General features: G+C 42.2%; 2 protein-coding genes, 1 long non-coding RNA gene and 1 pseudogene across 5 annotated transcripts in view; all 4 read right to left on the reverse strand.

Moving 5' to 3' along the window:
• LOC118368381 (coiled-coil domain-containing protein 9B-like) overlaps positions 1-2383 on the reverse strand; it is a 28408-nt gene extending 26025 nt beyond the window's left edge. The window contains exons 1-2 of one of the 3 annotated variants that reach the window (XM_035752430.2): positions 2127-2383; positions 1712-1818 (exon numbers count right to left, since the gene is read on the reverse strand). In XM_035752430.2, coding sequence (XP_035608323.1) covers positions 1712-1818; positions 2127-2184 — 165 coding nt within the window. In that variant the 5' untranslated portion in view covers positions 2185-2383. Of the gene's footprint in view, positions 1-175; positions 209-1711; positions 1819-2126 lie in introns of those variants that run through there. The other 2 variants (XM_035752434.2, XM_035752431.2) reach the window with 2 other exon arrangements.
• Positions 2384-3117: 734 nt separating this feature from the next.
• On the reverse strand, positions 3118-7117 carry LOC127915583 (uncharacterized). The gene is made up of 2 exons (XM_052495828.1): positions 7015-7117; positions 3118-6407 (listed from the first exon to the last, which is right to left on the reverse strand). Exon 2 carries the CDS (start codon positions 6277-6279, stop codon positions 4612-4614), a length of 1668 nt encoding a protein of 555 aa, XP_052351788.1. The 5' UTR covers positions 6280-6407; positions 7015-7117; the 3' UTR covers positions 3118-4611.
• A 1889-nt stretch (positions 7118-9006) lies between these two features.
• Positions 9007-15480, reverse strand: LOC118368382 (uncharacterized). Its single transcript, XR_004822321.2, has 5 exons — positions 15450-15480; positions 14904-15006; positions 13952-13993; positions 13364-13464; positions 9007-13267 (listed from the first exon to the last, which is right to left on the reverse strand). It is a non-coding gene; the product is annotated as an uncharacterized LOC118368382 (long non-coding RNA).
• Positions 15481-15491: 11 nt separating this feature from the next.
• LOC118369096 (C-1-tetrahydrofolate synthase, cytoplasmic-like) lies at positions 15492-25254 on the reverse strand (annotated as a pseudogene).
• Positions 25255-26213: the final 959 nt, after the last annotated feature.

Consider the following 26213-nt stretch of genomic DNA (forward strand, 5'->3'; position numbering starts at 1 on the left):
AGTATTCCAGTGGAAGGGAGGACAGTAGCAGGTGACCCAACTGTAATTTGTGAACATTAGGGGTTCCTATTGTAGCCAGTTCAGTTGCAGTATTTCCTTTACAGATTTTGGGGTAATTCCTTAACATAATTATGAGTTAATTAATTTCATTAATCTACCTTTACTGTAAACTCACCTTTAGTTCAAATTGCATTTAGTGTAATCAAACATGTGCCTGGAACATGCATGAATTTCAATACACGAGTTCCAAATGTTTCAAGGACATAACTAAACCACAGATAGAACAAGGAGCCCGATGTTTCAACGGATGTATAAATCTGAAGCATCCGGTTGGAAGTTCCACTCCCTACCAAATATGGTGAGGAGAGGAAGCCCAGTGGCCGATAGTGGGAGAGTATGGAGCGAGATGGAACTGGGCTGACATTCTGCATGATTTTCTCATCGAGGAAAACCCCCGACCTCAATACAGTTTTCTGTTCCCCAAACTAAAATACTGAGTTGAGTTAGAGAGTGGTCTACTGTGTCCGGAAGCAACTTCACCATTACTTTTCTGGATTCAGGCTCACTCAAACATCGTTTTAAGCGTCGTTTTACTAAGTTGCAGCTGATTTGGGGATTCTATACCGATCGATTTGCTCTCCTTTAATATTTGTAATTTGATTCAGTCTCTGAATTGTTTCATCTAATTTTTCGCCGCAAGCTCCTGATATCGGGGCATAAAAACTACAATTTTTGTCCTGAATTAGCCTGGTGCGCATGTGCGCCCAGCTATATCCTGTCCCGAGCTTGTTTTCCCCGTTTTTTCGTGGCTAAACTAGCTGAATTATGCTAGTTTTTGTCCTCATTGCCAAACTTCATAAATACTTCATCAAATGATTTGTTTTGTTAAATAGTCATGACTGGTTCGAGCTATGTCTCGTGTCGTAAACAACGGGGCGAAGGATATCATTGCTACTTAGCGCGGACTCAAATTTAGTTTTGAGATCCACTGTCGTCATTGGCGTAGAGTTAGATGGAATATTTCTGATGGTTCTTGGAACTGTGTCAACAGGCAGCCTCCCCCACTTGACTTGATGGGATATGTAATGATTTAGCCTATTTAATTTGTTAACCTTTATTTAACTAGGCAAGTCAGTTAAAAACAAATTATTATTTATAATGACGGCCTACCCCAGCCAAACAAGATTCAGCGAGATATGTACACAGTTTTGTACCCTTAACATTTTTTGAACTGACTTTCGTATTTGTTGATTAAAATCAAGACTTTATTAGAATAATGAGTAATCAATAATGCCACGAGAAAATAGAAACTCTACAGAGCTACAATGAATGGCAAAATGTATTTGGTCCACCACTATGATATAACCCAATAGGATCTCGCCAGCTCGTGCTTGGCTCTGCCCACTTTGCTTCATTTGCTCCCATTGAAAACGGCACAGATGAACCATCTTGGGTTATTTATAAATATTTTGGGCTAAACTTATAATAAAAATGTTCTCCGGCACTTGCAGGGTACCATCCATGATGAGGACAGTAGTCTATTCTTTTTTGCTATAAACTAACTTTTGGAACATCATCGTTCACATGTTCAAAAGACCTTGGATGTCTCTGACCTTGTACAGGCTGCATAGGCTCACTGAGATCCCATTGTAATTAACAGCAATGACACAGGGAACAGTTGCAGCAGGCGAAGATGACCAATAACACTCACGGCATAGTCACTGCGGTCTCTACCCTCTACCACGTATCCACTCTCATCGTGCAGGTGCTGGTATTCGATGCCCACCTCCACCTGTCCAACTGTTGAAAGTTGCCTGACTAAAGAGATGGCCACATACATTATAATTGCATTCCATTATCAGTAAGTGATTTGCAATGACACTCGATTTTTATGCATAACCTGCATGCATGATGAATTGACATGTTTACATGTAGATATTTGTTTAGGCTAACGTTAGCAAAATAGCTACTTGAAATGACACTGACAAGTGAGTTTTTAGATTTGTCGCTAAAAAAGAACAAACCAAATCCACTGCTGACCATGAAATCCTCAACGGATAGCAATTTGGCAAGCTAGTTTATTTAAAGAAAAATCGGGATAGATTATATTAGATTGCTAGCTCTACCTGGGATGTAGCAAGCCATGTTGGATGGTGATTTTCCACGGTCGTCGAAGTAGAACATGTTGGTACTTATCAAGCTAACAATCTGTTAACACATATGATAAATAGGAAGCAGCAGTGTGTATTTTTGGAAATGTACAAATTCATAAACTTTTTGACGTGTATGCCTATACAAATTTAAGGTATCATTATAGCGAAATTGTGCAGCCTCTCCAAATTGGAAAAAACATGTGGACGAAACGGCAATGGTGAATAATTACCCCTTTTAACCACTAGGTGGATTACTTGCTTTATCCTTCTGTTTGGTGGTTTATTCCAAAGCCTCACCTGCCATACATACATAGGCTTGCATCAACTTTTGTTGGCTCTCATGCGTTAATTTATGCTCTCATGTCATTGTTGGTGAAGGAAAGACCATTAACGTTATATATCTATGATCAACTAGAGATTCAACTAATCTTAACCAAGAGGGGTTAGAGAGAGAGGTCTACGGGGGGTAGACCACTACTGTGACACCATAGACATTGTCTGACTTTCGTTATCACTCATATGGGACTATGGGTTAGGCCTGCCTATTCAGTGAAAATCAGTCTGGTAGTGCCATTCTTTGTGTGCACATAGTAAAATAGTATAGAATAGACCCAATAAGTATCAACCATTCCTCTTTGGTTTGCATGAATGATGGGTGTACATCGCTGAAGTCAGGAGGACTTTATCAGCCAGGCAATGTCCCCATTAAATGGGAAGGGCACAATTACTGCCCACAGAAGCAGTGGGGTGATGTGACAGAGATAGAAAGATGTTTAGCTCTGCCCTTTACATTTACAATATTAAGATGAGTGGGCCAAGACACAAAAAGGCAGAGGTAAGTCAGTTCACTTACTTTTGAAATATAAAAAATGGTTTCAGACTTGTGCGCTTTGGGAAAGATTTGTCTCTCTAGGCTTCTTTACTTCAGTCAACTCAGTCTTAAATCACTTTAGCAAATCTTAGCTGCCAGTGTTGTCCTGCGGGATGTAAACAGAATACTGTCTGTTTCACAGGGCTCCGGAGGAGAGGGCAAATAAGAGGTAGGAGGCTTACACGTTGCAACAATGTTTATTAACTATCAACATTAACTTGGGAAAGCAAAAAAAAAAGAAGAGTCGGAAGGGTGAGTCTAGGATGTCATTTTTTGGGGTAATTTCCAGGGGAAGGGCAATGGTGGAGGGGAACACAGTCATGGGTAAGGGAGAAGAGGTGGTACAGGAGGTGAACATGGAGGTGGTGATCACGGAGCAAGAGGAGGTTGTGGCGGACATTAAAGATATGATCATGCATCTGTTGTCAACACTTATTACAAAGAAAACAGTTTGGGCAACTTTGTAAAGTTGACAAATCTCAAATAAAACATACTTATAAAACTGAGCAAAATGATTGTTTAACTTCTTAATGCATAAGCAAATATTCATACGATGACATCTAAACAGGCCCTTATATGTCAAGAGTTGGTGAGATGCACCACCATTCTTACCATTCTTGTGTATGCCAGACTGCCCAGATCAAACAGTCAATTAAGTCATTCTTATGATTTTACTCACATAGAGAACATAAACCAACGGGGTAGTAATAAGCCCTTGTTATCAATCCTTTCCACAACATTTCAGAAAAAAAATCAAAGACTAATGTTTGTGTACAACAAAAAGCCCACAGCATTGACCCAGTAAAAGGGCCAATTTAATTGGACCTTTATTTAACTAGGAACTGATATTCATTGAAAATAACTGCCTTGTTCGGGGGTAGAACAACAGATTTTTACCTTGTCAGCTCAGGAATTCGATCTTGCAACCTTTCGGTTTCAAGTCCAACACTCTAACTGCTAGGCTACCTGCCGCCCAATGGTCCTTGCAGTTGTGCCCTTTACCACCAGAGGGATACACATCTCAAATTATCTGTCTCATACATGTCCTATGAAATATATTCTAAAGATAATACATTCGGGGTCTGTGCTACTAAATAGTCTCTCAAATGCAGTTATTTATACAGCAATGGCATGTTTGTACATAGATTATATTTTTGTTTTTTAATTTGGTTGAATATAAATTGAAAAGAAAAGGCATGACAAAAGTTTATTGCACATGTCCATGTAAAAGTACAGTATAATAATATGGATCTCATTGCTATGGAAACAAGTCTTCCACAATCTGGGGTGTTATGTCACACGATGAGTTGCTAAACAAACAATATGACAGAAAAGCAAGAAGCTGCTTAAATATTATCCATCCATGATACAGTATCATATTTCGAAGACAAATTCACAAAGATCAAGATGACATATTAGCAACTATCTATACCTTTAGACAGCATGTTTTCTCTTATTTTTTTTTATACAAACAATAAAACCATAGCTTTCTGTTGTGATACAGGTTCATAATTTATCATAAGCAGGATGATGCAAAGGTCATTGTACCTCTGAATGAGAGAGTTTTTGGACTTTGTACGTGAACATTCAGCACTCTTTTTCCTCTTGGGTCAGTGTGGTATCTGAGTTCACCAGCTCAACTCTGAGCTGATCCAAGGCAGCGGTTATGACTACCTGAACCACAGAGCATGCAGTCTCCAGCAGGTGGACCTCTTTCTGCTGCACATCACAGTTCTGCTTAGAATCACCATTATTTTTAGCATTGATGATTTCATGGAATGTGTCACAACCAGTCTTCAAAGAGTTGTTCAGTTCAATAGGGTATAAATGCACCTCATCACACATGTTACTCTCTAAATGTGAATCCTCTTTAACACTCTCATTTACAATTATGCTCGTTGGAGTGTTTTCCTCTATTGCTTTTATTCCATTATGTACAAAAGCATCCTCACAAATTGCTTTTAAGTCAATGTGTTTGTTAAAAGCGTTTAATGTGAATTCCCCCCCCAATGATGGATCCTCTGCGGTAACTGTGCTTGAGGTAACACTTTCACTAAAGCCTGAATGTCTCTGCACCTCCTCTACCTCTGAAACAAGATTCACCCCGTCATTGCCGGCACAACTATAGGTCTCTATGGGATATGGGGTTGCCAGCATCTCATCTGCCTGCTTCAGTCTATTTTCAAGATATTTTTTAGCTTCCATTTTATCAGTTGTAGGGGCAGGGTTTTCGTAAGCCTTAGTTTCTTCTTTACTTGTTTCTATGGTGTCTCTGACCTCAGTGTCCTCTGACTTCATAACACTCACATCCACACTCACTGTTAGTGTCTCAGAGCAATGCCCCTTAACCTCCCTGACAAAATCTAGGGGATGTGGATTAGGATTCATGAGCTCAGTAATATCATCAGCATGTCTGTTAGCCAGGACTATAGTCTCCTCCTCAATGTATTCCTGTGTGCCTCCAATACGCTCCTGGAAGAAGGGAGAGGGCTTTTTGGTTCTGTGCCTCCAGAGATTCACAGTCTTTTTCTTGGAGGAAATAGCACAAGGAGAATGATCTTGTAGAGAAAACTCTGGTCCTAGCTGTTCTTGCTTTGTTTTTGAATGGTCGCTGGGAGTGATCATGAGCCTTTTGAAGATTCTCCAGGTTTTAACTTTGACCTTTTCATCCTTTCCTTTCATCGCAGGAGTGTCCATGCTAGAGCAATTGTTAACTTGCTTTTCACTGGTTGTTACCCCATAAACTGCAGTTGGTTGAACAGCAAAGTCTCTGGTTTGCTTGTTGAAAAATGTGATATCATGACCTTCCTTTTCACCAGCTCTCTTCCTCCACCTTCTAATGCAGATGAGTGATGGAGAGAAACATCGCTTCCTTGTGCCTTGTTTTTCCCTCTTGTGCTTTTGGTTTGAATGGTCAGCTTTTACATCACTTTGTTCTGTGGAGAGTGACTTTGTGGTTTCCATTGTGTTTTCTAGTGTTTCCTCCTCTTTGGAATCAGTGGATTTCCGAGGGCTCTTTGTGGTAGATTCCAGTGGAACCTCTTCAAAGATTGTGTCCTGACAGCCAGGCATGGAATCTTCCTTGGTCCCTTTGCCATCCCCTGATCTCTGTCCCCAAGCGCAAGTCTTTCCCTTCCTCTCCATGTCACTGCTAGTCTTTGATTTACCAAGGAGTCGTCGTGGAGGACCCGTCAGCTTTCTCCTCAGCCCCACTCTTCCCTGAGCGTGTCCAATCGAAGCCTCTTTGACTGACATGGTTGATTTATTATCAGACCAGCTCTTCAGTTATTTATCTTCCAGAGGAAGTTGGATGTGTCAAAACATTACTCAACCATGACACCAGAGGAGAAAATCCTTGAAGACCCTCTGGCAGGATATCAGCCCTATGAATAAAACGCACACATTGATGAATTGTTCGAAAGTGTGAAGATTTGCGCAATCAATAACGTTTTCCTGGTGCAAAAGTAGTAAGCGTGTTTTGAGGTATACATATCAGATACAGGAGTCTCAAAGGAGATGCAACAAATGGCTTTGTTCTTATTTGCAGAAGCACAATATTCATCAATATTACAGCTTCTAACTTTAAAGGTCTTTATTGTCATGAATGAGTCACAATTATGAGACTAATTATTCCAATTAGATCATTTCAACCCAACATTAGTTGTCTATTTTTACCCCATGACTCATCCATGACTCAATGAATATTGAGGTTGTTATCACATTTGCATTTATTAGGCTAATATAGAAGAGATGAAAGGTAGAAGGTTACAATCAGGTAAAAGCATTGAGCAAAACAACAATAGGATTTTCTCTCAAATGATACCTTTGGAAGAAATAACTCCTCTCTTCAAATAGTTCCTAACCTAATAAATTACAATTCATTTCAATGAATGAATAATTTAACTGCATCTATTTAAATGGTGAAGTAGCAATTAAAATACAATTATTCAGAAAATATATATAATATGTATATAATCATGTTCTACTTACCATTTGTACAACTATGTAGGAAAATATTTCTTAATTTCCCAATGCCATTAGATACATGGTGGCACAATACCTGTAGACGTCCTGACAAGCCGCAGTCCGCGTGCAAGTGTCCGACAGAGCTCTCTCTGAGAGCAAGCAGTATGTTTCATTTACATGTTTCAAAGCAGCAGCATCCTACCCGGTTTCCATAGTGACGCATTGATTGGATTGTAGCACGATGCCCTGCCCACTATCACTACAACGTACAGTGCCTTCACAAAGTATTCACACCCTTTGACTTTTTCACATTAATTTTTTTACAACCTGAATTCAAAATGTATTAAATTGAGATCTTTTTCAGTCTGGCCTACACGCAATACCCCATAATGTCAAAGTGTATATTTTTGTTGACATTTTTACAAATGTATTAAAAATGAGGAGCTGAAATGTCTTGAGTCAATAAGTACTCAACTCCTTTGTTATGGCAAACCTAAATCAGTTCAGGAGTAAACATTTGCTTAACATTGTTGCATGGACTCACTCTGTGTGCAATAATAGTGTTTAACATGCTCTTTTAATGACTGCCTGATTTCTGTACCCCACACATACAATTACCGGTAAGGTCCCTCAGTCAAGCAGTGAATTTCAAACACAGATTCAACCAAAGCAGACATTGATGATCCCTTTGAGCATGGTGAAGTTATTACACTTTGGATGGTGTATCTATACACCCAGTCACTACAAAGATACAGGTGTCCTTCCTAACTCAGTTGCCGGAGAGGAAGGAAACCACTCAGGGATTTGACCATAAGGCCAATGGTGACTTTAAAACGGTTACAGAGTTTAATGGCTGTGATAGAAAACTGAGGATGGATCAACAATGTTGTAGTTACTCCACAATACTAATCTAATTGACAGAGTGAAAATATTACAAAACATGCATCCTGTTTGCAACAAGGCACTAAAGTAATACTGCAAGAAATGTGGCAAAGCAATTAACTTTTTTTCCTGATTACAAAGTGTTATGTTGGGGAGAAATCCATTACATAACATTACTGAGTACCACTCTCCATATTTTCAAGTGGTTGCATAATATTATGGGTATGCTTGTAATCTTTAAGGACTAGGGAGTTTATCAGGATAAAAAATAAAAGGAATGGAGCTAAGCACTTGCAAAATACCAGAAAATGGTTGTCTAGCAATGATCAACAATCAATTTGAAAGAGCTTGAATCATTTTGAAAATAATAATGGCCAAATGTTGCACAATCCAGGTGTAGAAAGCTCTTACCCAGAAAGACACACAGCTGTAATCACCACCTAAAGTGCAACAAATTGTTGACTCTGGTATGAATACTTACAGAAATATCTCATTTACATATTTCATTTTCAATTCATTTGCAAACATTTCTAAAAGCAAGTTTTCACTTTTGCCATTATGGATGGTGTGTAGATGGGTGAGAAAAATCCATTTTGAATTCAGCCTGTAACACAATATGTGGAATAAGTCAAGGGACATGAATACGTTCTGATGGCACTGTATTTGTGAATTTCTGTTTTCAATTGAAACAATTGTCACCAATATATAATTATGCACCAAGGCCACCCCCCTCAATTCTGATTGATACTACAATCAGTGTAGACAGGTAAATACCTGTCTCAATAACAGGGACAAAGAGGGTAAAGGTTGCAGGCAATACAATAACGTTTTGTGAATAGTTAAGATTACAGTAGTGTTTGTTTTTCCTGCTCTTCTCTAAATTAGCTGCACAGCCATGCTACCTGGCTCTGATTCTGCATGTAGTTGTGCTGCTCGGCAGATGGCAGCCCCAGCAGGTGGTCCATGTCAGACTCAGCTCTATAATAATTGTAGCTCCTCTGGTCACCAGTCACAAAGCTTAATGCACACACCAACCTCCTCAGTGGGGAAATCCACTCTAGAAAAAATATCACACCTGTGCTATTTATTTAAAAAAAATAAAAAATTCCAATGAACAGAGACATTTTCCATTTTAAATGTGTTTTCTTCTCCATTTAATAATTATTTTCTGATATGTGTCATTGATTTTAAGCAACATGCTCAAATTTCACAGAATCAATTAGTGTACAGTACTTTAACAGTATTTGACATTGGTCATTCTATATTACGATATAAAATAGAAACAAAGGAAACATTAAGAGAGGCACAATTAGGACAAATCTTTAAACAACAAGGATGGTCAATGTCAGAAGTTTTTATAATGCAGCATTGTCCGAATTTGTTCTGCTTCATTTTCAACTCTGTTTTGAATCTTTACCAGTCCATAGCAGTAGACAGAGTCTGATTTACACACCAATAACCACCCGATTCATGATCTGAGACTTCCCTCTCCCTAGGGTCTCCTTGCCATGCACAGTATTATCAGACACAACACTGTACTTCTGGAGGGATAAGATACAGTAGCTTCTGGGAAGGTTTGTTTATTTTTAGAGGTGATTATTGAAGGAATGTTAAGTAGGTCATTTCTCCCTGCTAGAATACTAATACAGAGTTAGTCTCGAGGGACAAACAGTTTAAGTTTCTTTACATTTACCCTTCAGTGTCCACAGGCAGAGCAAAATGAATTATTGACAGGCGTCAGAGACTGAGTGAAAAATAAAGGACATTATTGACAGAGGAAGGAAAGTGAAAAGATGGGTCTTTGCCATGCAGATGGGCAGATTCCCCAAAGCCCTGGACAAGACAATAATGGCATTCATTGAAAGGAGATTAAAACCTCAAATAGAAATGCAAGTTTGTTGACAGAATTTCACCAACAAAAATAAACTCTGGCCTTAAGTCTCTTTTTCTTGAACCTTCAAGGATGAAGTTGACAACGAAAGGCCCATGTCCTTGAGTAGAATGAGCTCCAGATATCATGTAAACAAATAACCATCTCGATTAAAATCCTTGGTCTCATAGCCATTGTACCCATTTGGTGTAAAGCTCCACCTTGTGCTGTGCATCTGGCAGCAGCTCTATGTTATCAGCTCCGTAGATCTTCTGAGCAATGATCTGGATCTTCTCCACAATGGGCAGCTAAAAGTGATTCAGACAGACAAACACACACATGCATGACATATGAGTACCATAAAACTGGTTCAGGTCATCTACACGGATTCGTCAACATGTTTCAATTTAGTGCATTTGCAACAGTACCAACCCACTGGGCACACCACGTCATTTTAACGTGGACAATTGGGTAATATTTGGTTGAGACGTTGGTCAATGAGTAAGTTGAATTTCCAGTGTGTTATCACTATGCTTTAAACCATATAAAAGCACAAACAAATTCCAATCGAAAAACAAAGTCCAATTTTTGGTTTAGTTGTCACACATGCTGTTCCAGATTCTGCACAGTACAACAGCAACAGCAATTGTGAAGATCTCCACAGACCTGAGACGACCCATGCATGATATCTTGAACATGCATGCTTAATATGATTACATAAGAACAAATGTATAATCACATTAACCTCAATGTGGCCATGGATGTGCTACTCATTTTAAGGTTGAATGTTACATTAGTTTGTAAGATAGCCTTAACATTAGGCTATTTATTATATTTCATGTAAAAGTCATATTGACCAAATATCAACATTTAAAGGATATGCATCACTGCTTGTATAGTTCCATCTGAGCCACTGGCTTAATCCCATTCTTTATAATTTATTTTTGGTTGAGTTGGAGCAGTGAATCCAGCATATCATTTGTTAATAAGTTAATAGGCTATATATTTTACACGACACAAGCAGGTGTGCTGCTCGTCGAACATCTCATTCCAAAGTCATGGTCATTAATATGGAGTTGGTCCCCCCTTTGCTACAATAACAGTCTCTACTCTTCTGGGAAGGCTTTCCACTAGATGTTGGAACATTGCTGTGGGGACTTGCTTCCATTCAGCCACATGAGCATTATTCAGGTCGGGGCACTGATGTTGGGTGACTAGGCCTGGCTCACAGTCAGAATTCCAATTCATCCCAAAAGTGGTCGATGGGGTTGAGGTCAGGGCTCTGTGCAGGCCAGTCAAGTTTTTCCACACAGATCTCGACAAACCATTCCTGTATGGACCTTGCTTTGTGCACGGGGGCATTGTCATGCTGAAACAGGAAAGGGCCTTCCCCAAACTGTTGCCACAAAGTTGGAAGCACAGAATCGTCTAGAATGTAATTGTATACTGTAGTGTTAAGATTTTCCTTCACTGGAACTAAGGGACCTAGCCCGAACCATGAAAAACAGCCCCAGACCATCATTCCTGCTCCATCAAACTTTACAGTTGACACTATGCATTCGGGCAGGTAGTGTTTTCTTGGCATCCGCCAAACCCAGATTTGTCCATCGGACTGTCAGATGGTCAAGTGGGATTAATCACTCCAGAGAAGGCATTTCCACTGCTCCAGAGTCCAATGGTGACGAGCTTTACACCACCCCAGCCACAACGGTTGTCATTGCGCATGGTTATCCTAGGCTTGTGTGCGGCTGCTCGGCCATGGAAACCCATTTCATGAAGCTCCCAGCAAACAGTTCTTGTGCTGACATTGCTTCCAGAGGCAGTTTGGAACTCGGGATTGAGTGTTGCAACCGAGGACTTTCACGTGCTACGCGCCTCAGCGGTCCCGTTCTGTGAGCTTGTGTGGCTCACCACTTCGAGGCTGAGTCGGCAAGTTCTCCTAGATGTTTCGACTTCACAATAACAGCACTTTACAAGCAGACATTTTACAAACTGACTTGTTGGAAAGATTGCATCCTATGACGGTGCCAAATTAAAAGATACTGAGCTCTTCAGTACGGGCCATTCTACTGCCAATGTTTGTCTATGGAGGTTGCGTGGCTGTGTGCTCAATTTGATACACCTGTCAGCATTGGGTATGGCTGAAATAGCCAAATCCTCTCATTTGAAGGGATGTCCACATACTTTTGTATATATAGTGTATTTCAAAAGTGATATTGAATTGTGTTTGGTTGCCAATGCAACTAAATATCAACATTTGAAGGAGATGTATATTGTGCTTGGCTAATTCCATCTGTGCCACTGACTAGTCTTCAATTTCAGTTTGTCTACAGTAATAATTTATATGTTGGATTCACATCTCCATCTCAACCAAAAATCTAAGTTAAAGAATAGGACTAAATCAAATAAAACTTTATTTAAAGTGCATTTAAAAAGTTTGATTTGATGTAGTCCTATTGTTTAACTTGGATTTTTAGTTGAGATGGAGACGTGAATCCAACATATCAATTATTCATTTGCAAACAAACTGGAATTAAAGCCAGACTACGGCAGTGGCACAGATAGGCAGGGCAGCATCTTTTGCTTGGATAGTTCTATTTTTTTTCTGATAGTGGATATAATGTTAAAGATCTGACGTTTTAAAGGTACAAATTCAACATATTTTACACAAGGTTTTTCCTATGTTGAAATTTGGTTACCATGACATAATCCTGTGGTTTAAATTTCACCCTCAACAGTTTATGTCGATTACTTTTTTCAAATTCAATGTATTTTCCACATAGATTCCACTTTACAGTACATTGACAAATGATGTTGAAATAACGTTGATTCAACCAATTTGTGCCCAGTGGGAAGCCATTGCATAGCCTATATCAGGAGTCAACCAATATTCCACTGCTCCTCTCCTCTGATTCCCCTTGTGCTCTCAGTCAGTCGCATGGGCAGTCACCAATCACCAGAGGGGTGTACAGCAGCAGTCCTGCTCCTGTCTCTGACAGATCCACTGTAGAGCCATTAGAGCCATTTCACATTTCGACTAACCTCGACTCAGGGGTCACAGGCACATCTCTCCTCACCTGTCAGTCGCACATTGACTGATGGGGTGACATGGGGTTGATGTATGGATACTCTGTGATGAAAACAGTCATTGGAGCATAAGAAGTGAATCAGTGATTTTAATCTATGGACATGACACAAGACTGATAGTGAGATGGTATGAATGGAAGTCCAGCCAGTGAACAGTCAAGATGAGAAAAACCTTTACGACCTGAGCAGGATGAAATCAATGCACCTATGTCATAAAGTGAAAACCAAGGTCTTTCAGTAAGGTCCAACGCTCGCTTTACCTCTACATCATAGAGAAACTTGAAGTCGCTGGGGGCCTCAGAAGCCCTCTGCACAGCCTGTCCCAGGGCCACAGCACCAGCACCCCTTCAGCCCATTGAGAGCAGCGCACCACATCAAAGGCTCCCACTGCCTTGGCCAGGCTACAGATCAGGTCCAGCTCTGATTTCAGTGTCTGTCCTGCAGTCAGGGTCACAAAGGTCAGAGGTCAAAGCACTAATACACAGGACAATAGGGGTAAAATAGTTTCAGATGCTCACCATGACTAGGACTTACTTGAAAGCGTTGACGGCCACCACCACCGGCACTCCAAAGTGTGTGGCATTTTCCACCTGTTTCCTCATGTTACTGCAGCCCTTCCCGAGAAGCTCAAGGTTCTACGCAAGAACACACAATGGGTCTTGTTGATATATAGCCATTACATAACATATTGTGTATACTGTGCCTTTGTAGAGACACCCCAGTGACCTTGACGAGCAAGTTAAGTGCAGCCATTTTCTACTCGCATCAATGATCACATGTAAGCAGTATGCACTGGTCCATGTAAATGAAGGGAGCTTGTGACCTGGACCTAATTGCACTCCATATTGGATGGGCCTGGGTAATTCAGATCAACTAATAGCATCAGATGAGAATTAAACCAGGTCACAAGACAGAGCAAATACCACGCTCATGCCCTTGATGCCTTCCAATGAATGATTGAGTCTTTAGTGCAGAGGATGGGTAATATGTCATTAACAAAACATTTTCATAAAGGGGAAGTGACACATTTAGGATGGATGCCCTTTCATTGATGTGATGAGGTGTGAAGGGGGAGGGGCTGAAGTTAAGACAGTGGGGGTGAGGGGCGAAGTAGTGTCTTACCTCTTCCACATATTCTTTGGGCAGGGGCAGTCCAGCAGTAACCTGCAGCAAGGGAGAAGTCCAGTCAAAAAGCCACCAAACTAGCATAAGCAATTATGGGATCAATCCCTACCCAATGACATGAAACTTAGTAGTGTTTGTGGGGGTAGAGCTAAAGCAGCAGCAGAGTGAATATGAATGAGGTCTTGCTGTGTGACCGCCAAACAGCAGGAAATGTAATTACATTCTCAGCAGTGCACCTGCATTCATTGACGCGGGATAGAACATTCCATACGAGAAGATATGTGACAATAACGTGTGAACATTCTCTCGGCTGATCTGATGATTATAATTCACTGCAGTGAGCAACCATTCTTTTTCCTTTGAGGGTAAAAACATGTCCTTCGATAGTTCTTTCTGAAGCAGTCTTTCTGAAAGCTGCCCGTTGGCACCACCGTTAGGACAGAGATGGAAAGATATTTGGAGACCCCCGGTAAACTGTGCAGTCACTCACCATTGGCCCATCTCCATGCATCTCCGTGCATGGGGTGGCAGGTAGCCTAGTGGTTAGAGTGTTGGACTAGTAACCAAAAGGTTGCAAGATCGAATCCCTGAGCTGACAAGGTAAAAAAAATCTGTGGTTCTGCCCCTGAACAAGGCAGTTAGCCCACTGTTCGTTCCTAGGCCGTCATTGAAAATAAGATTTTGACTTGAACTGACTTACCTAGTTAAATAAAGGTAAAATATAAACAATTTATATAACATCTTCAGGGCTCGGACAGTGTCCACCAGCACCACCACGTGAGGCCGGAGTAGCGGCATTTGATGTTGAATGTCTCCATGCCGATGTAAGCACCGAACCCAGCCACCGTCGCTATCCCATGAGAGAGACAACCAACACTCACATTGCATGACTCGTTCATAGCTTTGTTTCTTGCCAAGGTAGAGGCTGTGTGTTTTTAGCTCCACTTACCCGCAAAGCCCTCCTGGCCGACCAGCTTCAGGGCTATCTTATCAGCCAAGATGGAGGAGTTGCCATGGGCGAAGTGTCCGGCATGGGCGAACACGGGTGTTTTCTGTTGAGAGAAATGCCTCAGTCACACAGCAGCAGAACATACACAGACTGTGGCAATGTCACCACTCAGACTCACAGCAGTCAGTCTACCACTTCAAAAGCCATACCGACTCAGAATCCCTTATCTGCAGTCAACATAAGTTTAGCTAAGCAAGTTCTAGGCTTTGAAATATCTGTTGATTAGACCAAATCCTGCCTCTGTACTTCTCAAAAGAGATATAGGGGATTAGTAACTAAACTAAAAAACAGCCACAAGCAGATGCCTTCTGTCTATTCCAGACTGTGTTATCACTGCTCCGGGATAATGTAGGAAGCCTCACATCCACACTACCCTAACCAATTAAATAAATCTAAAACCCATTTTCCCACGCTGCTTTGCTTCCCTCTCCTCCAGTCGCTGGGCCAGTACAGTTCAGCCCCCCCGGCTCTGTCGCCCCCACCCACCTCCAAAGTCTGCATCAGGTTGGGCTTGATGGCATCCCTCTTCAGCACAGTCTGGGCTCCGCTCACATCTTGTACAGAGTGAAAGCATAGGAAGAACCTTTCAAGCCCAGAATCAACAAGCACTCATCACGGTCTATGTATTGGTTAACAGTGAAGGAAAAAGACTAGGGCCACTGACCAGATCCTCTGTGGTGATGGGCTGTCCGCTGCGGCTGGTGGCCACCACCTTGGCCAGGTGCTGGCGCATGTCCTCCAGGCTGCTGGTGAGATCCAGCACTGGCCACCGAGATGCTGAACTGGGCCTGGGGGAGAGGGACAGAACAGGAGTCAACATGTCAGTATTAGGTGACTAACTAATGGTAAACTAGTGTGTCCCTTCTCAGTCGGTGATTGGCCAACGGTGATCTTCGTCAGGAAACGATCATTGGTATCCAACACTGAAAATGACGCAAAGACCCATAAAACATTCTACTATTTCTCATGATTTTTGATAATATGCAGTATGCACAATAACAGCTGCTTGTGTCTCCCAGACACAGTGCATCTCCAGTACCTCTGTGCCAGATATAAGAGTCTGGGTCCATGTCCAGGTGGGCGAAGCGGTTGATCTCCTCAGTGAGAGTGGTGGGGTCAGTCTTTTCAATGCACACTCTCTATAGGAGTCATACACACAGACACTTGCAGAGAAATTCTCTCACTAGCACAGCCAAGATGATAACGGCATTATCCAATTGTCATCCAATGAGCCGTTCTTTGTTCTGATGTTTTTACCTTCAGTCTGTTTATCTGGATGGGGAAGAACATCCGCTGACCTCCACTAAGGGGGACCAGACGGTTATATAAAGCCTGTGGGAGAGGTAATAAAAGAGAAAGATAAGAAATGGACTGACACACATTCATCAAACATGAAATACCACCTTGTGCAGTGCAATCTTTCTCAACAACAGAGGTCGAGAGAGAGTTCACCTTGTCTGTTTGGGTGGCTTCGTGGAACACGCAGGCATCAATGGCTGCCGCCACCAGGTTGTTGGCAGCTGTGATGGCATGGATATCGCCAGTGAGGTGGAGGTTGAACTGGAATCAGAATTAAGCTATATGTTCAGACACAGGCGAAGACGGTGAGCTTCATGTGAGCCCCCAGAGCCTGGACCAGTCCTATGGTGGTGGTGCTTTTCCCCTCCCCAAGCGGGGTGGGGTTGATTCTAGAGATACAGATAACATTAACACTGGTGTGAAAAGTTTCAGAGAGCATAACAGATCATCAATCTTGATAAATCAAGAGTTCTGTACCAGGCCTCTGTAGTGACAAGGAGCACATTTGTACATTACACCTACAGCATGATAGAAAAATAACAGATTCAAGTCAAGAACAAAAGGTTATTGTACCCAGTACAAAATAACTAGCGAGACAGACAGAGCGTACCCAGCGACCACCACGTATTTCCCATCAGGCTGTGCCCGCAGGCGTTTGAGGATGTCCATCTGCACCTTGGCCTTGGTCTTCCCATAGAGCTCCACCTCTTCCAACAGCAGCCCCCCCTCCCTGGCCATCCGGTCGATGGGCTTGAGTGCGCAGGAACGTGAGATCACGATGTCACTAAGGGCCACAGTGGGGTCACACTCATTTAGTCAGCAGTAACAGCAGACAGAAAATGTTCCGCAAGCCTCTGAGGACCAGGTTTAGGGCTTTCCACCATGAAGGTAGAGACTCAAGACTAGAGCCTCCTCAGTTAGTGGATGCTTGAATTATTCAGCAACAGTATGGAGGAGTATTAAAAGTATGACTAAGTGACTACGAAATAGAGTGATTCCACATCAGAGAAGGTAGGCAGAGGATGAGGGGACCAACCTTGGCACAGGCAGGTTGAGCTTGATGTAGGTGATGCTTCACTTGCCTGGCTGGTGAGACTCCAGGAATCGCTTGGCACTGTGTTCTGGAGATGAAGAAAAGTCGCAAACCACACAGCCAATAAAAAGTTCTGACTACACGTTCAGCTTGGAAATTGTACATAACTCGAAGGCAATTTGCTATGGTTCTGCCTTATGGACAAAAGCTATTAATTCTAAGGGAATGTGCTCTGAGCAACCGTGGCCTGCACAGTGCCATAAAAGTGAATAAAAAGAAAAATTGCTTTCCATTCATTCATGTCGTTAGAATGCAATTGCCTCAGCTCAGAGGATTACCAGACAGAGGGAAATTAGCTTCTGAAGGAACACCTTATCTACTACAAAATGCTCCACAGTCCTTTTTCCATAATGTCATGCTGCGGAAACAGGTGAATAACATTGATAAGGCCACAGGACAGGGAGTTGCTCCATCACAAACAAAATGACCACCAACTTTTCCCCTGAAATGCAAATTCTCACAGGATGAATTTTGGAGGTGAAGTGTTTTGTATAATTACTAGTAGGGGTGACACTACCTTCAAAGCAGAGGTGGATCGGTAAACTACACTCACGTCATGAGTAACTTTGGCTGAGATCTGAGGACTTGTATTCCAAGGCTTTAGCTTGGTGGGCTACCGTATTCTTGAGGCATACAGACAACCCGTGTTCAGTCATGGTCTCCACTCCTCCTGGTACGAGAGTGATGAAGCCAGCCTGCTCCTTAGCAGAGGAGTATTGCACATCCCCCACCTCGCGCTTCCCACTGGGCCTCGTCCCATCTTAGAAGGTCAAAACAAGCATAAGTGCCCCTAAACTTTACCCATAAATAAAAGTTGCCAGCTCCATGGAGAACTGATGACACACTAATGGTTAGCTCACATATTTGTTCTAAAAATAAAGAATACTTGTCAAATAGGAAACCAATGGAGGGGACCATACTAACCTAGGATGTGATTAATGCCACAGTCGATGACCACCACTCCTTTCTTTGCCCAATCTCCCTTCACCATCTCTACTTTCCCGATCCCAACCACTAAGATGTCAGCTCTGCCCACCTGCAAAGAGGGGATTGGATGGATCTCCTCAAAATACTATATTAGTGTCTTTCGTGGAATGAGTCTGTCAACCTAATGTACATTAGTGCTGCTGTATATGGGATCTGTATGTGACATTACTACCTGTATACATGATCGTGACGAGTTGGATGTAGTAATGGCCTGTATATGACAGGTTATGGTTGTGAGTGTGTTCATGTTCTGAGTGAGCGTGTGACATGTTCTGGGCTTTGGTTTACCTCAGCGAGGTCAGCAGTTTTTGAATGGCAGGTTGTCACGGTAGCGTGGTTCCACAGCAGCAGGTCATGCATGGGCGCACCCACAATCTTACTGCGGCCAATCACTACAGTTTTCTTCCCAGCCACCGACACACAATCATTAAATTGAGCACTTTTACATACCTCTTATGAACTTTAAGCGGTTCTGGACTGGTTCTGACTGACATTTTGGTGTACAAAGCGATCTGAAAGTCGTAGGGTCCAGTGCCTTATAGTACCAGAAAGCCCCAGCTGTCCGATCTCCACAACCACTCTGTCAGCGGAGCAGACTTGAAGTGTCAGGTTTCACACTCTACATTTGCATAGGGAATGACGTGTCACATTTTCTGGCCTATCCAGACAAATAATAGATTTGCTCTCCCTCTAAACGACGGGAGCCCAACCTTGGAGACTGCATATGAAAGAGGACAGTCTAGCGATTCCAGAAGTTGTAGTTTCATCTCATTATAACCACTTTCACTTGGTCACTTTGTGCATAAAGCTGAAGTTCTAACGAGTCTGCAGCAATTTGAATGGTGTCTCTGCATCACTCAGAGGAGACTTTACAGAAAATGCTCTGTCATCAGTTACAGTGCCTTGCGAATGTATTCGGCCCCCTTGAACTTTGCGACCTTTTGCCACATTTCAGGCTTCAAACATAAAGATATAAAACTATTTTTTTTGTGAAGAATCAACAACAAGTGGGACACAATCATGAAGTGGAACGACATTTATTGGATATTTCAAACTTTTTTAACAAATAAAAAACTGAAAAATTGGGCGTGCAAAATTATTCAGCCCCCTTAAGTTAATACTTTGTAGCGCCACCTTTTGCTGCGATTACAGCTGTAAGTCACTTGGGGTATGTCTCTATCAGTTTTGCACATCGAGAGACTGACATTTTTTCCCTTTCCTCCTTGCAAAACAGCTCAAGCTCAGTGAGGTTGCATGGAGAGCATTTGTGAACAGCAGTTTTCAGTTCTTTCCACAGATTCTCGATTGGATTCAGGTCTGGACTTTGATGTGGCCATTCTAACACCTGGATATGTTTATTTTTGAACCATTCCATTGTAGATTTTGCTTTATGTTTTGGATCATTGTCTTGTTGGAAGACAAATCTCCGTCCCAGTCTCAGGTCTTTTGCAGACTCCATCAGGTTTTCTTCCAGAATGGTCCTGTATTTGGCTCCATCCATCTTCCCATCAATTTTAACCATCTTCCCTGTCCCTGCTGAAGAAAAGCAGGCCCAAACCATGATGCTGCCACCACCATGTTTGACAGTGGGGATGGTGTGTTCAGGGTGATGAGCTGTGTTGCTTTTACACCAAACATAACGTTTTGCATTGTTGCCAACATGTTCAATTTTGGTTTCATCTGACCAGAGCACCTTCTTCCACATGTTTGGTGTGTCTCCCAGGTGGCTTGTGGCAAACTTTAAACAACACTTTTTATGGATATCTTTAAGAAATGGCTTTCTTCTTGCCACTCTTCCATAAAGGCCAGATTTGTGCAATATACGACTGATTGTTGTCCTATGGACAGAGTCTCCCACCTCAGCTGTAGATCTCTGCAGTTCATCCAGAGTGATCATGGGCCTCTTGGCTGCATCTCTGATCAGTCTTCTCCTTGTATGAGCTGAAAGTTTAGAGGGACGGCCAGGTCTTGGTAGATTTGCAGTGGTCTGATACTCCTTCCATTTCAATATTATCGCTTGCACAGTGCTCCTTGGGATGTTTAAAGCTTGGGAAATATTTTTGTATCCAAATCCGGCTTTAAACTTCTTCACAACAGTATCTCGGACATGCCTGGTGTGTTCCTTGTTCTTCATGATGCTCTCTGCGCTTTTAACGGACCTCTGAGACTATCACAGTGCAGGTGCATTTATACGGAGACTTGATTACACACAGGTGGATTGTATTTATCATCATTAGTCATTTAGGTCAACATTGGATCATTCAGAGATCCTCACTGAACTTCTGGAGAGAGTTTGCTGCACTGAAAGTAAAGGGGCTGAATAATTTTGCACGCCCAATTTTTCAGTTTTTTAAAGATGAGCAATAATGATTTTTTTTTAAATAGTTTATTCAAATACTAAGCTATATTATATACTCAAAAACATTCTGGAAATTATATAATTTTATACTAATACAATTGCTCAGAGAAAGAGTTTTTGTTTAATAAGTCATATTTTTTCTAAAACAAAGTAGGGGGTCGAAATGATTGACACCCTTAAAGATTCTTAGAAATAAAAAGTCAAAAGTTTAGTATTTGGTCCCATATTCACAACATGCTTCTGATGCTACAAACTTGTTGGATGCATTTGTAGTTCATTTTGGAGTCATTTTTATTCTAAATAAACATGTTTTTATTTGACCTTTATTTAACTAGGCAAGTCAGTTAATTAAGAACAAATTCTTATTTTCAATGACGGCCTAGGAACAGTGGGTTAACTGCCTGTTCAGTGGCAGAATGACAGATGTACCTTGTCAGCTCGGGAATTTGAAATTGCAACCTTCCGGTTACTAGCCCAACGCTCTAATCACTAGGCTCCCCTGCTACCCCAGGGTAGCCTAGTGGTTCTAAACACTACTATATTAATGTGGATCCTATCATGATCATGGATAATCCTGAATGAGTCGTGAATAATGATGAGTGAGAAAGTTAGAGGTCAAAGATCATACCCCCGTTATTGGTAATGGTGAGAGGTTAGCATATCTTGGGGGTACTCATCATTATTCACGATTACTCATCATTATTCACATTAAACAAAATCTTTCTCTGAGCAAATTGTGTTAGTATAAAATTATATAATTCCCCCATTTTTTTGCAGCTTTAAGGGAATATTGAGAAAACATCCTGGGTGAAGCTGCTACTTCAGAACAATAATGTTTCATTCTATTGTTAATGTCGGCGTATTCCCAACCTTGATACAGTATTTTTTTTAATTTAATGACATTTTTGTTCAATTTAACTAGGCAAGTCAGTTAAGAACAAATTGTTATTTACAATGACGGCCAAACCCGGACGACGCTGGGCCAATTGTGTGCCGCCCTATGGGACTCCCAATCACGGGCGGATGTGATATAGCCTGGATTTGAACCAGGGACTGTAGTGACTTCTCTGTAGTGACTTCATTTCACATGAATGGGCAGGGGCGCAGCCATCGGTGGGTCTGGAGGGGACATAGGCCCACCCGCTTGGGCGCCAGGCCCACCTACTGGGGAGCCAGGGCCAGCCAATCAGAATGAGTTTTTCCCCACAAAAAGGCTTTATTACAGACAGAAATACAAGTCTGTTTCATCAGCTGTCTGGGTGCCTCGTCTCAGATGATCCCACAGGAAAAGAACCTGGATGTGGAGGTCCTGGGTTGGTGTGGTTACATGTGGTCTGCGGTTGTGAGGCCAGTTGGATGTACTGCCAAATTCTCTAAAACATGAGGTGGCTTATGGTAGAGAAATTAACATTCAATTCACTGGCAACAGTTTTGGTGACATTCCTGCAGTCAGCATGACAATTGCATGCTCCCTCAAAACTTGAGTCATCTGTGGCATTGTGTTGTGTGACAAAACCGGAGATTGTAGATTGGTCTTATTGTCCCCAGCACAAGATGCAGCTGTGTAATTATCATGCTGTTTAATCATGCCACATCTGTCGGGTGGATGGACTTTCTTGGCAAAAGAGAAATGCTCACTTACAGAGATGTAAACAAATTTGTGCACAAACTTTGAGAGAAGCTTTTCATGCGTATGGAACATTTCTGGGATCTTTTATACCAGCTCATGAAACATGGGACCAACACACATGTTGCATTTATATTTTTGTTCAGTATAGATTCAGCCGCACACCGATTTGTTCTTGAGCGGATGCTCAAGGTTTAGTAATATTTGACTAAACCTAGCTTACATTTGTATACGGTCAGACATACAATATCTCTCTCTATTACAGTGCATGAGGAAAGTATTCAGATCCCTTAACTTTTTCCACATTTTATTACGTTACAGCCTTATTCTGAAATTCTGAATTGATTAAATTTATTTTGTTCCTCAAACGACACACAATACCCCATAATGACAAAGCAAAAACAGCTGTTTTTTATTTATTTTTTTAGCTAATTTATTAAACAGAAATACCTTATTTACATAAGTATTCAGACCCTTTGCTATGATACTCGAAATTGAGCTCAGGTGCATCCTGTTTCCATTGATCATCCTTGAGATGTTTCTACAACTTGGGAGTCCACCTATGGTAAATTCAATTGATTGGACATGATTTGGAAAGGCACACACCTGTCTATATAAGGTCCCAAAGTTGACAGTGCATGTCAGAGCAAAAACCAAGCCATGAGGTTGAAGGAATTGTCCGTAGAGCTCCGAGAGAGGATTGTGTCGAGGGCACAAATCTGGGAAAGGGTACCAAAAATGTTCTGCAGCATTGAAGGTCCCCAAGAACACAGTGGCCTCCATCATTCTTAAATGGAAGAAGTTTGGAACCACCAAGACCCTTCCTAGAGCTGGCCCACAGGCTGGGAAGACTGAGCAATCAGGGGAGAAGGGCCTTGGTCAGTGAGGTGACAAAGAACCCGATGGTCACTCTGACAGAGCTCCAGAGTTCCTCTGTGGAGATGGGAGATCCTTCCAGAAGGACAACCATCTCTGCAGCACTCCACCAATCAGGCCTTTATGCTAGAGTAGCCGACGGAAGCCACTCCTCAGTAGAAGTCACAGGACAGCCCGCTTGTTTACCAAAAGGCACCTAAAGGACTCAGAACATGAGAAACAAGATTCTCTGATCTGATGAAACCAAAATGGAACTCTTTGGCTTGAATGCCAAGTGTCACATCTGGAGGAAACCTTGCACCATCCCTTCGGTGAAGCATGGTGGTGGCAGCATCATGCTGTGAGGATGTTTTTCAGCGGAAGGGACTGGGAGACTAGACAGGACTGAATGAAAGATGAATGGAGCAAAGTACAGAGAGATTCTTGATGAAATCCTGAGCACCATGAAGCAGATTCTCATACTGGGGTGAAGGTTCACCTTCCAACAGGACAATGACCCTTAGCACACAGCCAAGACAACGCAGGAGTGGCTTCGGGACAAATCTCTGAATGTCCTTGAGCAGCCCAGCCAGAGCCCGGACTTGAACCCGATCGAACATCTCTGGAGAGACCTGAAAATAGCTGTGCAGCGACGCTCCCCATTCAACCTGACAGAGCTTGAGACGATCTGCAGAGAATAATGGGAGAAACTCCCAAAATACAGGTGTGCCAAGCTTGTGGCGTCATTATACTTCACAAATTCAACTAGAACGCTTCAAGAATGGCAAAGATGTGGATGTGAAATCTCCATGATTTGCCGGAGTGTCACAAAATAAAATGAAAACCGTTTTTGAGAGTTTAGCACAGTTTGATTGACAGTAAACTGGTCACACAGAACATGACAAACATGTTGAAACATCTTAGTGCTTTCCCATCCACATCCTTCTCTGGGGCCGCAGCGTTAGTCACCTTCTCAGTATCTATTTTGTGGATGGAGTCTAGAGGCAGCTGAACGATGAGGCCATGGATAGCAGAGTTCTCATTCACCTCCGTAATGCTGTGCAGATCCTACAGAGATGCGGGGTGTGTAAAAGAGAGAGGACGGGAAAGAAATCAAAAGAAAGGGAATGAGTGAGACAAAGAGAGCGACAGAAAGTGGCCTGCAGGGACCACCAGGAAGAAACGCTATGCAAGCTGTGAAGTCAACCCCCTCAGGATCCCTCCTCACCTCATCCTCTGTGGCAGTCCTCGGGAGCCTTAGGTGTGTGGCATTTATTCCAATCTACAATAGGCACAAGAAAGATAGTTTATGAAGTGAACAGGGAACAACGTGGGAGCTGTATCAGACATAAATAATCACGTCAAACTGTTATTTACCTCGGCTGCTGCCTTCAGCTTCATGCTGATGTAGAGGCTTGAATCATCTCAGTCCCCCACCTGAAAAGTACACAGCACATTGGAGCAAATAGGTAGTCTTCATTTGTTGCAATAATGATTGAATAACCAATGCCAGTTATTATGTACATTACGTTTCATAATTCAACTATATAAGTATAAGAATGGAATAAATTCTCCTCTCCACTCTGAGCGAGTGGTTCTGAATCTGCCTGAGGAAAGATATGACCCCCAGGCTTTATTCTGTATCCCTTTTAGCACACAACACAAATTAATTACCATCTCAAGTACACTCAAATGATACAAATACTACCCATAGACAATCTAAGGAAACAGGCCATGGGAAAATAGGCTACATGGACAGAATCAAGATTTGAACTGCAGCCCTAAACACAAACTCTTGCTCTTACCTGTAACACAACCAGACCTGGTCGAAAGTTAGGGTCCTGAGACTTCATCTGCTCCACATTCTTCTTCAGCCTCTCCCTCACCTGGCTGTGGACATAAGACAAGCTACAGTCTCACAAAGAGAAAGCATGGGGACCATGACTCGGGGGTAGAAGCTGGATGGTCTTACAGGGACGTGGTGTTCCCACACACCACTGAAGCCCTGGACCTCCATCCTCCAACTGTCCACAGCACAACTCAGATCTTTGGAGGAGGTGAGGTGCAGCATGATTACCAGCTGAGGGACAACTCCAGGAGTATGGCAAAGAGCAACCCCTGGAGTGCAATGCTAGGAAAGAGCCCTTATAGCGCTAAGAGACTCAGACCACAGGCAACCTTGGGTGTAATAGCTGGTTATTTTGACATGGGAGAGGACAGCAATATATGATATGTGACAGAGAAAGTCTTGCTAAGTAATTAGACTGTTGCACTAAGTGATGTCCATGTAAATTCACCAGCCCAGCCAAATGAAGGCCTCTTAAGAGAGGGGCATCTCAGAAATGTCTTATCTTGGGCCCTTTTCTATCAACTAAACAGTTATTAGAGAGAGAGAGCGAGAGATGTTAGGGTCGTCAGCATCTCATCCTGGCTTGGCGGTACTCACATGAAAAAGGAATGGATCAATGGCACATTCTATTACATAATAATTGGCTCCCGAGTGATGCGGTGGTCTAAGGCACTGCATCCCATTGCAAGAGAAGTCACTACAGTCCCTGGTTCAAATCCAGGCTGTATCACATCCGCCCGTGATTGGGAGTCCCATAGGGTGGCACACAATTGGCCCAGCGTCGTCCGGGTTTGGCCGTCATTGTACATAACAATTTGTTCTTAACTGACTTGACTAGTTAAATTGAACAAAAATGTCATTCAATTTAAAAAATACTGTATCAAGGTTGGGAATACGCCGACATTAACAATAGAATGAAACATTATTGTTCTGTAGTAGCAGCTTCACCCAGGATGTTTTCTCAATATTCCCTTAAAGCTGCAAAAGACTTTGTGACACTGTTCCCATCCACTTTGACATGAGACTAAGAGGAAAACTATGAGTGACATTTGACGTCCTCAGGTTCAAAATAAAAATGTAAGCCAAGTGGTTCATGCAGTTAATTATTAGCTACTCGCTAACAAGTGCATACTGTTGATACCAGAATAAAGGATGTATGGAATTCTCAGGAACACGTACCT

The sequence above is a fragment of the Oncorhynchus keta genome, chromosome 35 (assembly GCF_023373465.1).
Source record: "Oncorhynchus keta strain PuntledgeMale-10-30-2019 chromosome 35, Oket_V2, whole genome shotgun sequence".
Taxonomy (NCBI): domain Eukaryota; kingdom Metazoa; phylum Chordata; class Actinopteri; order Salmoniformes; family Salmonidae; genus Oncorhynchus; species Oncorhynchus keta.

What these genes read in the sequence shown, in the direction of transcription:
- LOC127915583 (XM_052495828.1), bottom strand. Translation starts at nt 6,279, where the DNA reads ATGTCAGTCAAAGAGGCTTCGATTGGACACGCTCAGGGAAGAGTGGGG.